Source organism: Chiroxiphia lanceolata, chromosome 8 (genome assembly GCF_009829145.1).
Source record: "Chiroxiphia lanceolata isolate bChiLan1 chromosome 8, bChiLan1.pri, whole genome shotgun sequence".
In the NCBI taxonomy this organism is placed as follows: Eukaryota; Metazoa; Chordata; class Aves; order Passeriformes; family Pipridae; genus Chiroxiphia; species Chiroxiphia lanceolata.
The window spans coordinates 23,996,806-24,012,981 of NC_045644.1; the positions used below are offsets into that span (position 1 = coordinate 23,996,806).

At 34.8% G+C, this 16,176-nt stretch overlaps 1 protein-coding gene across 36 annotated transcripts in view; it reads right to left on the reverse strand.

Annotated features, from left to right (window-relative positions):
* Positions 1–16,176, reverse strand: part of KCNMA1 (potassium calcium-activated channel subfamily M alpha 1) — a 463,622-nt gene that overhangs the window by 245,828 nt on the left and 201,618 nt on the right. For all 36 annotated transcript variants that reach the window (XM_032695589.1, XM_032695577.1, XM_032695576.1 and 33 more), the window contains exon 3: positions 5,691–5,752. In XM_032695589.1, coding sequence (XP_032551480.1) covers positions 5,691–5,752 — 62 coding nt within the window. The remainder of the gene's footprint in view (positions 1–5,690; positions 5,753–16,176) is intronic.

Here is a 16,176-nt window from a genome sequence, read left to right on the forward strand (position 1 = left end):
TGGTAAATGCAAATTTTTAAGAAGATAGAACTTTGAACTGCACAGGATATCCTCAGCAAAATGATACAGCATAGATCTAAAACTGGTTACTGGAGAAAAAAAACCAGCAATCTTGTACACTTACACGTCTTGCAGATTGAAAAGAAAAAATACACTCAGAAAACCAAGTTGTAAACTGAAATCCGTAATAAAATCTAAGATCAAGCTGAACTTTCTCTGAGAACTGATTTCTGATCATATTAGACACATCCAAATTTTTTTTATACATGAGGCCAGTGGCATCCACTCAAAATTCAGATGTAGCAGCATTGAATTGTTGATTTATAATTGAAATTAAATCATATTACTTTTTCCCCAAAGGGCCATGAAACTCAGAAAGAATCACCAAAATGTTCTGCAAATTATTCCATGTAATATGGAGAAGTTTCATGATTTGTAATGAAAATGAGACTGGTATCTAAAAACACTTGAGTGTTGATGTTTATACAGATTTATTGAACTAGGCAGTTAAACTTCCTTCCTCACACATCTTTGTAAAAGGGGTAACACAGCCTAAACAAATGAGAAAAATGTAAATTCCCTTGGGCAGTAACTGTAATAAATTTAAATAAATCATCCTCATCAGGTTTGGAGTATTTCTATAGAACATTTTGCTGCACAAAATCAAATGTCTTTCAGAAGATAACATGGTAGCAGTAGCAAACAAGCAGGAAAGCCAAACATGGTACACAGTCACAACTTATTCTCAAATATTCCCACAAAATAACAGAGTTCATAAGGACTTGAAATAAAGTGTTGCTTAGGGAAAAAAAATATTTTTGCTAGTAAAACATTCCAAGAGAACTGGTTAATGAGACTTTTGTCCTTGTGCTGTCACACGGGAAACTCCTGTGTGTCTATACACAGAATATTTCTTTCCAATGAACCCTTCCTAATATATTGCCATACAATGTCAGGAAACCAGTGTGAATCCTTCAAAACAAAAATCAAGACTTTTCATGTTGTATTGTTTTGTCAGGCAATTTCTAGTATAGCATCTCTGATATGTTTTCAGCTGATACTACTACTAAGCAAGTAGGCAGAATAACGTAGGTTGGAAGAGACCTTTTAGATCATCAAGTCTATTTGTTAATACTCATTGCTAAATGGCACTTTTATGTACAATTCTAATCAAGTACAATGTGACACAGTATTGGAAGAAATAGCTATTTAGGAATAACTATGCTGATGGCTCTGACAAAACAACTCCAAAATGCTAATCTGAAAAACACATGTGAGTAGAACATACAAAGCCAGTTGTAAGACTTTTCATTTTTTCCACTTTGTCGTTGATGGGCTCTATGATTTCTACATTGACATCAATTTTCAGGGAAGGGACTTCAGTAAATGAGGTAAACTTCAAGAGACAGGACAGTAACAACTGGTCATTGGAAAGTAATCTGTTTGTCAAAAAAAAAAAAAGTCTACTATCTATAGTTGCATATTACATTATATTGCACCCCAGAAGAGAATCTAGAACCAGAGCATAAAAGGATATTCACACCCTTAGCAGTTTCCATGCTATTGCCATTACAAGAAATAGAAAATAGGAGCCCTGAGTTCCCAGTTTAGCAGAAAATCGAGCTCTCTGCTAATGCTTTTACTGACCATGCCTAAAGACGATCATGGCAAATGGTATTCTCTATTCTATTCAAGTCAGTAATTCAGTACAATATGCAGAGGTCAGAATGACAAATGGAAATGAGAATGGGCAATGCATCCGATGCATCTCTAGTACTGATGTAAATAATACTCAGAGAAGTACTTCTATATGTATTTGCTAAAACACCTTTTACATGTAGAAAAATAAACAGAAAGGAAAAAGAAACAGAAAGGAAAAATAAACAAAGGAAGGAAGAAGTTTGTGAAAACTACATATAAAAAAGCACATAAAATTAAAAAGCATTGGCAGACATCAAGCTTTATTCTACTGCAGCACATTCAGTAGATTCCCGACAGCCATGTAAAGTCAGATTTTCCTCTTACGAAGAGGATAATTCCATTATTTTCTTACCTTGAAAAATTAAATGATGACAAATTTTAAAGTAAACATGAATAGGAAAAGAATCGTCACTACAATAATGATGTTACTCTATACTGCAGTAGATCTGCTTATTTCTTCTTATTTGAATGTTGTACTTTTATTCAAACAAAAAAGGGAAGACAGACATCAAAATGAAAAAAATCTCTAAAAATAAAATTTAATTATTTGGTTATTTGTTATCTAAATATTAAAATAATTATGTGAATAGTATTTATAATATCTCTTTTGCAAATGTTTCATATTTATCTGCTTATTCACAGTATTGAAAAATACCACTGACCAAGAAAACAGTATTTTATGAATGAGATTCCAAAAATAAAGGAAGGAAAGAGTCTAGTCCATAGTAATAAGTGAAACATTTCCTAACAGGATGTGACTGAACTTACATGACAGGAATGCCAAGAGTGTAATTTCTCTGCTAAATAAATTCTTAGTTTAAGGACTGAAATCTTCCATTAGTTGCTACAACACATCACTGAAAGTGTACATATTCAGTTTAAAGAAAAATATTCTACATGCACCTTGTGGAGACAACAATTCAAAGTGGTGCCTTGTAAAAAGCATGAGCACTGAATAATATTAAGAATAATCTTAATGAAAGGATTGGATGAACCTCTATAGTTTTCAAAGTTAGTAACCTTAATTCTTTCCACCAGGAATGATTGCTTTTATGATTTTGTTTAGAACCTTTCCCAAAAGGTGAATTAAGCGCTGTTTCTTACTAAGAAATTCAGTCAGTTCGGACTAAAGCAGATGTATATGATCACAACTATGCTCATATTTTGTAATGAAGTATGGTGCAGAATTCCTAAGTTTGTGCCAGAAACAGAATTAGTACACACATATTCTATAGCAACACAAAGCTATTTAATTGGCTCTGCTGAAACGTAGGACTAACTGGTACGGAGGACGTTGATGAAGCTGCGCTATTTTCTGACTTCAGATCTCTCCAAATAGCATTGCACTGGACATGCCATTTCATCTGGTACTAGTCTGGCAGTGTCTGTTAGAGTCATGAACTGGGTAGTATAAAAATGCTCTTAGCTTACCCTCTTCTCACAGCTGTGACAGCCTTCATACTGGTGTGTTCCACTACAATTCATCACGACACACATGCCTGCCTGACAAAACTATGTGATCTTTTCACTCCTTCCTTCAGTATCTAAGAAAGTGACGTCATTTTTCCCATCTTTCTTCATGCCCCATAAGTAGGAAGTCATGCACAATTCCTTTGTGGACACACCTGTCATTTCATCTGCAAATCTAGTGACAGATTAGGAGTCTTGGATGAATAAATAACTGGCATTTCTTTCAGACAACTCCTTACACTAGTACTCTTCAGCTTTGGATCGAAGTCACGGTTTTTGTCACTGCACATAGAAGATCAAATACCAGCTAAGAGTCCATGGCACAGGCAGAACACAACAGCTACAGAATGCATTGTTAAGGGAAAGCTGACAATGGTATGTGTCACCATCTGTCTGGTGTGAGCATTAGATCCTATTTGTCTGCTCTGTTCCTGGTCAAGCTGTAGTCTCTGTTGTTCCAGCTGTTTTGTTGAGGATAACACAAGCATTCCTCTCATCCTACCTTCATTATTTCCTGTTTAACCAAATTTTCAAAGGAATAATTTTTCCAAGCATGCACTCGTGGATCTGAAATTGATTCATATATCACTATATTTGATTCTACATTGCTGAAATGGGTGTTAGATCAGCTTCTAACACAGAATAAAGCAGAATTTTTCCCTTCAGCGATATATCTGAGTTGTTTCTAACATGAATTAAACTACTAATGAGCATTTAAAAAAAAAGAAAAAAAGACCAAGATGTACATGTGGAAATAAAGGAGGGTAAGAGAGAAGAAAGGAGAAACCAAAGAAAAAGTATGCAAGTAGAGTACATTAACTTGACATTGCTGAATTTGAACTGCAGCAGGAGCTAAATGTTGACTGAAAACCAAGAGAAATGCACAGTTAAAACACTTGTTGATCAAGCAGCCAATAAGCCAGTAGCAGTATGTGGAATAGGTGGCCCACAGAAAGCATCCTAGAGACATCTCCCATGTTGTCAGTTTTGCTCTTCTTGAGGAAAACAATCAAAGACTACAAGAATGTAGTGCCTAAAATTCATTAGATAATCCAATAGTTTCACAAAATTGCCCCAACACATAGCTGAAGCTTTTGTTGATTCAAAATTGGAACATAAGTGGAAACAGGTTTTATTCTATTTTACACTTTTGACCTGGACATACAAGCATCCAGAAGCTTTGCCATTGGGCTTTTAAAAGTTTTACAAAGATCTTCAGAAAAGTACCACCTTATGTACTTCACTGGTGACATATTAAATTTCAAAAATTAATGAAAACTCATTGCAATGTTAAGAAGAAAAAGAATTTTTCTCTCTTCAAGGGAGCTCAAGATAGAACTTGAGTTTTCCCACCACTTGGCTCGTCTCTGTAAAGAACATCTCTACCTTAGTTATTTGGGTTATGCTTGACACACTGATGGCTTCAAACCAGCAAAATACAGAGCTGACATCCATGTATCCAAGAATATCTTTTGCTGGTGCTAACACCTTCCTAAATATCAGTATGTACAGATGTCAACAGTGGAATGTCTGACTTTCTGAGCCACAGAACGATTGTTTTAGAACACAGCCACTACCATTACAGACAGCTAGGTGGGCTCACATGGAGTGACTTAGGCATACAATCACAACCTTAACCACTGCAGTAATGGCAAGCCTCAAACTAGTTCAGAGAAAAGCATTAAGTATGTTGTCATAGAACGCCAAAATGCTATTGATATTTTGAATATCATCCTCCCAAAAGAATTTGAATTCAAGGAAGAATACTCTATTAAGTCCCCTTTTATTCTTCTGTGTTAGGCTACCAATTTGCCTGTTACAACACTGAGTGTCCAGTTTGATATGAAAACAATATCAGAATATATTCCAAGTTACACCAGTTTGTATCAAACCATCACCTCAAAAGGTCAGGATGAAACTTTCTATTGCCTGGCCAAAACTACAACACTAGAAGATAACAGTGGTGTAAATCTAAAAAATATTGAGATGCTTTGAAGACTTTTACTGGTTCACGTTACCTTGGTAGAAATCTATCAAACCCAGAAGTTGGAAATATGAACAGATATGCAACATATAATGCTGTACTGTCTAATTCATTCAAAGGTTTTCAGAACTGCTCCTGTCAGTCTCTTAAGACACCTTCTTCTTCCTGTAAACTGCAATTTTTTGACAAATATTGTTGGCCTGTATATCCTATCCCAGTCTTGAATTTGAAAGATTCTACACCTGCATAATGAAAATAAAAATTGTAATTTTGCACTAGTATGTATAATCTCAACACACAAAAGTAGTTTTTCTTTCTATTTATTCTACAGATCCAATGTGACTGTGTTCAATCTAGTTTATGTAAGATCTTTTTCCCATTCTTGAGTTATTTTTGTAGACCATGCGCTATTATAAAGTTCTTTGCACTCAGGCAATGAGACCAAGCACTGATTTGAAGAAGATGAATGGAGCAATTTAAAGATGTGTAATTGCTGCAGGAAAGGAGAGAAAGGAAAATGTACTAGAATACTCACTTTGATGAATCTATGAAGTATATTACAAGAGCACCAATACTAAGAGCGAAGACTAAGACAACCTAAAAAAGAAAAGAAAAGAGTAATTATTTAACAGAGTTAAATATTTTTCTTTTACATACAAAAAAAAGACAAGGAAAATAAATCATAAGGTAGTATGGTTTCATTTCAGCTGTCATTTTCTTTAGAAAAATACTCCTACTTGAACTTCAAACACTATATATTACCATAGAATGCTTTCTTGCATTGAAAAAGAGATACAAGACAAATCCTAGTTCAGGGAAATCCAATACAGAATTAGGTCCTAGATCCTAACCTCTGCTAAACTATACTCTTAAATTTTAAATGGCATGCAATATTAATGCATAGTATTCAAATCACAGTATAGCTTTATCAGACCTATCCTTCAGGACTACTCATTGGTACATAAACAAAGAGTGACTACAGATCAGACTGAATTTCCATTTCCATGTGTGGCTATGAAACCCACAGGAAATCTGTAAAGCTACGTAAAAATATGTATTTATTCTGCACTCTTGTCTAATGAGACTATAGTGAACTTTCAAACAAGTTAAAACAATAGCTTGATGCAGAATGTCACGATCCAAGGAATACATACCCTGGGTACCTTAGAGTTGGCAAGCCTTTCTCCTCTTTAAGTCTGTTAAGTTTTTGAGCTAAATAATTTTGTTAGGTCTGGCATCTAGCCCTTATTAACAAAACAGAACTTGCTTTTCTGGCTAATGCAGAAGAAACTGGATTAATTACATCTCTGTCTGTCTCTAATTTCTTTTTTCTGAACATAAAACCAATACCATTGTCTGCTCTAAAGGCTCCCAAAGATGATAGTTTGTGTACCCATTGTGATTTAGATTTCTGATACCCTCACTCTACGTTTCTACTTCTTGAAAAATGCCATCCACTTGAAAAATATTTCTAAGTTTCTACCACTTGAAAAAGGCCAATTTGGAATCTAAAAATGTGAGACAAATAAGCTATTTTTTGACTCTTCTGGAAAAAATCAGCAAAGATTCCTCTCTGCTGCACTGAGGAAGGGAAAAATGGAAAATCATGACTCCTGAAATTCAGGTGATGTGCTGGTCTACAGAAACAAAATAAAATGTCCCTTAGTCTTCTGGCAGGCACATCTCAAAAAGCTGCTTAGAAATAATGTCCCTTAAAATAAACCCATAGACTTGATCATTTAGATATAACTAAGGGGACATGCAAATTTGACCCAAACCAGTTTTTAAATACAGCTATTCATTCACTCTTAAATGATTTAAATTCAAATACTAATGGTGATGTTTTAGCCAACATTCTGTGGAATCATTTCAATACTAACAGTACCCTCAAAACCACGATTAAATATATGTATCTCTTAAAAAGCAAACCCAAATATGGACTAAAAAATAAAAAAACCCAAAGGAAACAATCTACAAATAACAGTAAAAAAAAAAAGCCTCAAAACAACAAAATACAAAAGAGATTTACTCTATGGCAGGAGTTTTGGGCTGCAGAATGCTGAAATGACCACTTAATGCTGAAAATTAATTTTGAGAAACTAAACTTATAATCCATTTGGGACTCTATAAACACTTTTCTCACCCTTTCAAGTTTTACGAAGTAGATAAGGACTTTTATTTTCCTTTTCACTTAGCAAATCTTAAGTTATAACATTCAGTCATTGCCTCCTAGCCAAAGGAATCCTCTAGAACAAACCCAGCATAACTGTAGACCAACCTTGCACTTCAGTTATATTCAATCCCTTATTAATCATCACTGTTCTGCTTAAATAATGTCATAGAGATTCTGAGTAAGACGTTCCAAAACACGTAAGGAATTTAAATGTTCTATGAAAGTTCATATAACTGCCACTAAAATGCAAATATCTGTATTTTGCAAACAGCTCCAGAATCCCATTCTACACCATTCTCAAAAGTGAGACATGTATGCAAAACTACAACATTTCCCTGTTGTAATACACATACCTGATTTTAAATCAAGGTTTATTTTCTCTTCTAGTGCCTTAAAACACATGCCTAACATTATAATTCACAACATCCCCAAGAATCACAGAAAGTGTATCAGAAGAGAATGGAATCTTAAACTCCATTTTTTTATCCTGCAAGCAGAGAAACTCATTTTTCTATTGCTAAGTGTCAGAGGTATTCAGCTGAACTTGAATCCAAACGTGTAGGAAAACAGAGCCTGAACTAATCAGATTAGAGTTATATTAAATAAATAAATAAATAGATAAAGCAAACTAAAAACCAAAACACTCTTCTCTGCTGCATGATAGAGTCTCAGATGCAAATTTTTTTGCTGTATTCCCACCTAAATAAACCTTAATGCAACCTGGTTATTCAGACCCTGGGTGATACTTATTGAGTTTGTTCTAATCTTCACTAGATTGCCATGGGAGATAACAGCTATTTTAGGGACCTTGCTATGCCTGAAGAGTGTTATGGATAGAGAGAGACTGATACCCCAAATTTACTGCAACTAGAACTTAAGGGTGGGAATAGCATATATATATATATATATATATATATATATATATATATGTGAATTACTACCTTTTTTTGTTAACTTAGCCGTAGGGAGAAGCTTCCTTGCTCTGTTTATTGCTACACATCCATTATACCTTTTCTCTGTCTGGAAGGAAAGACTCTTTTAATTTACGATAACTTACTGTTTATTTGAGATTGAGAAATGAGAAGTCAGATGCTAACAGCTACACTGGCTGAGCACTTAGTATCAAATTAAAAATAAACACCAAACTGACTGAAGCCAAGAAGGGGGAAATACATGGAATAATTGCTGCATATCCCTAAATATTTCATGAAATCTTTCATTAAAAAAAAAAAAAAATCCAGCCACAGATTTCAACAAAAGTGTAAAATGCCTTTTTGAGGCAAGAGTCAGAGAAACTGCAGATAAAATCCACTTAAGGAAAATTAAAATATTTTTTTCTGAGAGCAAGATGCTCCAGAAGAGCTTTGACTGCAATCAAAATTTATACATCCATAACAAATACAAAAAAAAAAAGGCGTTTTGATAAGGTAGCAACATAATAATACTGCAGGGAAGTACAGACCTTGAGAAAACACTCTTGAGTTAAGCCATGATAACTGTAAAAGGGGATCACCTCACCTTCCAGGACCAGCCCATGTAATAAACGGATAATCCAACGGGTGGCACTGTTTCCCCTACAACTGCATTGAACTCATGTCCAGGCGTTATTGAAAAAACAAGGGAAAATGAAAAGGCTGTTCACATTAGAGAGGGAGGCTACAGTTAATACATCCACAACAAGGAGCAATGGAGGGACTCTAGAGCAGGAACTTAAGTCTCTCATACCCTGTAACACTTGAACATTCCGTGGAAGATGAAACAAGAACTCTTTGAAGTTTCAAAGGCAAATTCTTGCTTATACAAGACTGAACTATCCAAACATAATTAATACAAATAGAATAATAGAACTCAAGAGGTAAAGTAGAAAAAGAAAAGGAATAGTTGTCTATTTTTATTTTCCTCCAACATTAAGTATTAAAATAAGAAGAATGCAGTGAAAAGAAAAAACTTTTGAGAATCCTGTAACCCTAACACCTCAGGGCATCAGAGAGTCCTTATTTAATCTGACAACAATCTGTTCTGTACTGTCCTTCAAAAATGTTTGTTTTAAACTCTTGTTATGCTACAGTTACTCAACCATAAGGCTACTATAATGTTTAGAGTATACCAAGCTGTTCTTTATTAATAGCTTTTGAAATTCACTTACTTTTCATTTCTACATTGACACAGTAAATTCTGTTAATAAGCTACTCAGTTTTACCATACTATGATTTAAAACATAAACCCTATTAGCTTTTGTATTTCATAGTACTTAAGGAAAACACAAAGTATTCCTGATGATCATAAAGTTACATCCTCAATTTCGTGACACAAAAGTTTGCATTACTAAGATGCCAATAGCCTAAGGTTTCAACCTAACTTGAACGAAAATTTCCACAGCTTAAATATAAAACCAAACTTCCTTTAACCATCGCATTAGAAACCAATTATATTTCTTTTATAGATAGACAGAATTTACTTCGTTAGGAATGAACACCTTAGAAATCTAAGGACCAGATGCAAACTACATCTCAGAAGTAGGAACTACTTCTAGCTTGGCAATCCCAGTATTATTTGCACACTCTAGGATATGCACCCACATCTGGGCAATTACTGCAATTTAAAAGTAAGACTTGAGCAAGTCTAGACGACAGAAGCAGCAGAATGGCTTACTTAAATTGATGTCTCATTAACTGACATGCTATATGCAAACAGCAAAATTCAGAAAGCATTCCATGTAGGCAAAGCCATAAGTGTAAGAAATTATGTGCTGTAGCTAATATAAACAGCTGAGCAATTAATGTATCACAGATTACTAAAAATAGAAATGAAGTGCAATTTACTATAACACATTATAGATTCTTGCTCTAAAAATTAGTGTTCTACACTTCTTTTTATTCTAGCACTTACTGAGACGTTTTTATTTATATTACCTTTGGACATAAATCAGTGAACTGAAGTAGCTGCTTCATGCTAAAGTGTACAACTCATATTAGTTCATCCAACAAAACAGTCTTCAGAACTTTGTGATTTCTCAAGACAAACAAAAGGCTCTGAGTATTTTTAATAGCAATTAATAGTAAATTTCTGTTTAGACACTTTTTTCCCCACTATGCCCTGCTGGATAGCCAGGAGTAAAGCAGGAGTGAGGATCTCTCAAATCCATCAGCTGGACCTAGGACCATGCTCTAGATGAAGCTGTACACTGACTTGTCTCTGGACTTACACACATTGCCTTGTCTCCAGTTTTTCTGCCTCTTCTTTACCTGGTCCCTCCTGGGTCAACATATAAATAACTAAAATGCCAAAGGCAAAAGTACAAAATATCCACCCCTATGAAGCCATGAACTCCCAAGGGGTTCTTAGAATGCCATTCTACCTCTCTCAGGTTTGCAAGATCATATTTCTTATTGATGACATGGTCTCTTTATATCTTCCAGAACAATTGCATACCATGCCAGCTTCTCTGTAAAGAAAACTGTCTAACTATGTGCCACCTTACAAGAGCAAACCATGAAACACCAGCAAATTAGAGCCGAAGTGAGTGAACAGGAGGAGGAAGATGAAGTGATAAAATAATGAAAAGACAAAACAAGTTTGCATCTTGTTCCTCCCAGCAATAAACAATAAATGAAAAGTTCAAACAAGGATACTAAGAGATTGGGAAAATTTCTGTCATTTGCCTTTTATTAAAAATGCAGGGAAACAGATTTTGCTGTTAATATACTCCCTGTATAAGAGCCATGCTTGGCAGAACACAATACTATGAAGAAGTACCAGTGATATATGCATGTATTCTCATGAAAGTACTTGAAAGTGCAAATTCTACAGCCATTACCTGCTGTTGATGACAGGACACATGCTAACAGCTATGAATTTCAAGGATCGTGTCTGCTGGGTAGTGTCCCAGCTATTAAATCTCTCTCAGTGACTTATTGATCCTACCAGTTTACATACAGGAAAGGCAGGTGGTGCAGGAAAAAAGAAAAAAAAATAAATCCACATTTCAACAATTTCTTCCACCTTCTGAAGGTCAGCTAGGATTTAACATCCAATTCTAGAAGCAACCAAGCACCTTCAAGCTAGATGATGAGCAACCTTATCTTTCAGAGAAGTCAGAAAAGATTCAAGAGCACACAATTCTGAAGTGACTTTACTAACTCTTAGTTTTGAGCCTGAAACAATTCCAGTACTAAATTCAAACTTCGCAATTTTGATAGCCACATTAAAAACTTCTCAGAAACCCAGACTTGAAAATGTTTGAATGCAAGTCATTTCCTTTCAATTACATTTTCTGATTTTGTTTTTTGTTTACTGTTATTACACAAAAAGGACAACTAAAAAGTTAATCAGCTATTACATTCTATAGTAATTAAATTAGTCACCAACACACATTAAAAGGAGTACAGCTTTATGGAAGCTTTATGAAATTGTTTGCTATATAAATTTTCCCCTTCAGCAAAGCTCATAGAGACTTACCTTTTCCAAGAAAAGTCTGAGTTTCTCCAAAAGAGGAGGTGAAGGGGAGTGAAAAATGACTTGATAAATGACTTGATAAGCCAATGTCTCAGTGAACTTCTCTAAGAAAATTCATAGCAAGGATTTAATTTTAAGACAAAAGGCAGCACTAAAGTTGCTCAGCATGAGCACTGAATGATGATCATGAGCAATCAGAAGATTTAGTTATTGTCCCTAGTTTTGCCACTCATGGTGACATAGAGGATATAACTCCAGCTCTTCAGGCTTCCAATTCTCCCTCCTGCTTTCACTTGGCAAGAATACTACATGCCAACTCATTAGGGCAACCACTGTTTTCATTACAGGTGTTTGCAATGGGTATAGCACAGCTGAGACCTCTACTGCTGCCACAGTAATAAAAAGCCCAAGCAGGACACTGCAATAGTGCCAACACTGTCTGTGACAGCAAGGGAGCTTTATGCATTAAAAGGTGTTATTTAAACAGAAAGGTGTCAGTATCTTTTTCTAAAATAAACTTTTTACCGATATTTCTGGAATTATATTTTTGGTCCCACTAAGTCACTACTCACTATAGTAAGGTTTTAATTTCCAACTGAAACTAAAATTAAATATTTACTGTAAATACATCTTAAAAATACAGTTAATATTTAATGCATCTCTTTTTACAGACTTGCATAATATTGATAAGAAATATAGAAACAAAATTGCTGGGAGATAAAATGGATACAGAAGGGTTACAACAAAAAAGAAAAATTAGTCACATATTTAGTTCCCACACACTGAATTTATGCATCAGAGCAGTCACTTGAGTATATCTGAATGGTACAAGTAAAATCCATGGTAAAGGCCTGAATCACTGTGATCTTGCCTAACTATTCATGACTGTTGTAAGTAACCGATATAACAGGTCACTGGAAAGAGAATATAGGACATCTCTGAATGAAACCACACAAAATAGAATTATCAAATTCAGCCTGTCTGCCACCAGCTGCATTTTATTCTCTCTCCAATAAAAGATTCAGCTTTCTTACATAGACTTTAACAGACTACTTTTCATTTGACAGACTGCTTGAAATTAAAAAGAGTATTTCTTACTAAAGGGATGATGTGGGATCAAAATTCAGGAATTATTAGAGTAGACATCAGATTCAGAATATGAAAAATCGAAGCAGGATTTAAACCAAATGAAATTAGTATCTTCATGCCCTTTTGTTTTCCACACACATTTCCAATCTCATTTGAGGAAGAATTTTAAAAAAAGAAATATTTTTGCTGTGTTCTCCTCTGTACATGCTTCTAATGTATGTTAATATTTCAGCTTTCTTTTTCTCTCTTTATACAAAGTGGGGTTTTTTCCCCTCATCTTTCCACTGACATATTGACAATAAAATGAAAATTTCTGTTCAATCCATAAATGTGAAAAGACTGAGATTTTCTAATTAGTGAAAAAATACAAGACAAAAAGTCCCATCTGTCAATGGTGCTCTGTAGCTTGAAGTTAATTAGGTTTGCTGGTAGAGTGCCTGGCAATATGACCAATTAAAGTGAATGCAACTTTTCCAATTCAGTATCATTATTCAAAAAAATAGCAGCACTTTCTATCAAAATGTACCATTTTCTAGAGCTAAATGCATGGCATTATATGTCTGTAACATTATATGTCATGCACATTTTTGTTTTGTTTTTTTTTCTTCTCCAACCTAAAAGGTTCTTCCTCCTGATTATTTACTAGTCACAAAAATCACCTTCCATTAAGGTCAAATTCACTTTTTGTATATTGGTAAAAGAGTAACCCCCCCTGATTTCCAGTGTGGCCCTACAATCACACTGAGCAAAAGTTATGCTGGTAATCAGTACCTACAAACTGCTGCAGTTGTCAATGCTCTCATTTTCAAGTTCCTCCACCAATAAGCCTACTGGAATGTTGTTTTAGGGAAAACCACTGATGAATTGTCAAACAGTCGAATCACACAAACTGAAAACCAAGAAGCTCAGCCGCAAAACTGCACAGAGGCCAAACAGCCCCAGTCTAGAGCAGGGTCCCCCTACCACCAGTATCCCTACTGATGGTTGATTATTCACAGCCCCATCCCCACTGCTAGGCCTGGAGAAAGCCTCTGCTTATTGTGTCACACCTTGAAATGCTGCACAGGGTCATCAATTTTTTTGTTTCTCTGTTCCTATGCTTCAGCTGCGACAAAAGGCTTTTTATTTCCAGATGAAGAATTGGAACCAAGTAACTTCACCTGAAATTCTTTATTCTAACAATACTTTGTCCTACCTCTGGCTAAAGAAAGTGATCAAGGCAAGTGAGATGAAGAAGCAAGCAAAGACTCTCGTACTTTCTGGTATAGTGCCTACACAAAAAAATATCCACTTCCAGGATATTCTTTCTGGGAAGAATAAAAAAGACAAAATATTGCCCCAAAGGTCACAATCAGAATCTGTATAATTACTTTATAACATAAACTACAATGGTTCAATATCAGGGAAATTAATCACCTGAAATCAAATAAGGTCTGTACCAGTAAAATGTAATCATTTGCTAACAGTTAACCCACTCCTGTATCTGGAATACCACAATAGAGAACTGAAAAATCAATAAACTGTTAAAAAAAACCCCAAACTAGAAAATGCTGTCTTTTTAAATTAAACAATTGTATATTTCTTAATTAGTATTAAAAAAAAAAAAGGCAAACTAATGTGTTAGCTCTTCTCCTTACTTCAATATAATGTACTCCTCACCAGTTCCCATCCACAGTTTGTTAACTAAACAACAATATAGGAGAACATCCAAGAAACTGTCAAGGAAAATGAAAGATGGAAAAGAAAGAATTGCAGTAAAAATGCCAGAAAAGAATAATACAGTAGGGTAAAGAAAATGCTGTGTCTTTAAAATGCTAAAACCAGAAATATATTTCTGGTAAAGGGTTTGGGGTAAAAAAGCAGTCCCAAGAGCTTTAAAGAACAAATAAAGATGTAAATGTGGACCTTCTGAGAATTTAGGCCTGTTCCTGCAATCCACAGTGTTTCATTACAATATTAACACTACTGCTAAAGGAAACTCAAGCATTATTGCCATGTCATAAGAAATTACTAAAAAGAACTAAATTTCTTTGTGAATGAATCACTTTAAGGATTGCATTTAATGAAATTATTTACCATATTAATTATTATTTACCTCAAATTAATGCTAGATTGTTTGGCAGACAAAAGGAATCCTCACATTCCTCAGTTCTTCTGACATTAGTCTGACATGCAACCTACATAACAGACAGTCATGTCAATAAATTTTGAAGAAGGAATTAGAGAAAGAGGTTACTCCCTCTTGCTAGGGTTTTATCATTGAATAGGTTGGTAAGTTTTCAGATTTTGTGTTACTCAGATTTCCTTTCCTGTTGCTCAGAGTTGGTGTTACTATTCCTAAATTTTCAAATTGCAAAACTCCACAAACACAAAAACAATTACATCCCTTTCCCACTGTTTAGGTTCTTAGTCACAAGAACTCGCACATACAGCAAAGGCAGATGCAGCTGTGGATGTATTCTCTGAAAAAACAGAAAGCTCTTGGCTTGAGTAAAGCCTAGTAAAATTTCATTCAAGAAAAAGACTGAATCAAGAATGGTGATATCATTCAGTATACAACAAAGCATTTGAATGCTTGTCAAGAAATGTACTTTAAAACATTATGAAAATGAGACAGTCTACAGAAGGGAAAAGACTCACTGCTAAATGTATCTGATGAGCTGCAAAAACAGTTATCTGCTGCAGTACTAACATCACAGATCTCATCTTCCATTTATCATTACCTAATGTAGGTTTTTTCTTAAATCTTTTGTAATATAAAGATAATTTCCAGTATTGTGAAATTTCCACTTCTGTTTCCAGAAGAAACACAGAATATGACAATTGCTGATATGTGCAAATGAAAAAAGCCTTAAATTCATTGGGCAATTTTTACTATAGGTCTAGAAAAATCTGTAACTGTTTCATAGATTTCTAAAGAGAGGTAGCCATCAACAACATGACTTTTTTAATAGGGACCACTGTATCTTCAGTGATTTGCATGAGGATTTTCAGGAGCTCGCTGTACCTCAAGACACATTGTCTACTCAGAGATTAAGCACAGCTTCTGCCAACTACATCAGAAGCTTTCTGAGACAAGTAACAGAGATATCAAACATCAGACCATCCATGAGCAAAATCAATGCAAGGAAACAATGCTACATGGGAAGGTGTAACACTATTGGCAATGAAATTAAAGAACATACTAATTTTCAAAGTCGCCCTTGTGAGTATGTTTTTCCTCCTTCTTCTTTGCCATTGTTTGACCTTTAGTCTTTTTTTCCAAAATTGATAGTTTTGATGGATAGCCACAGGAAAATATCTC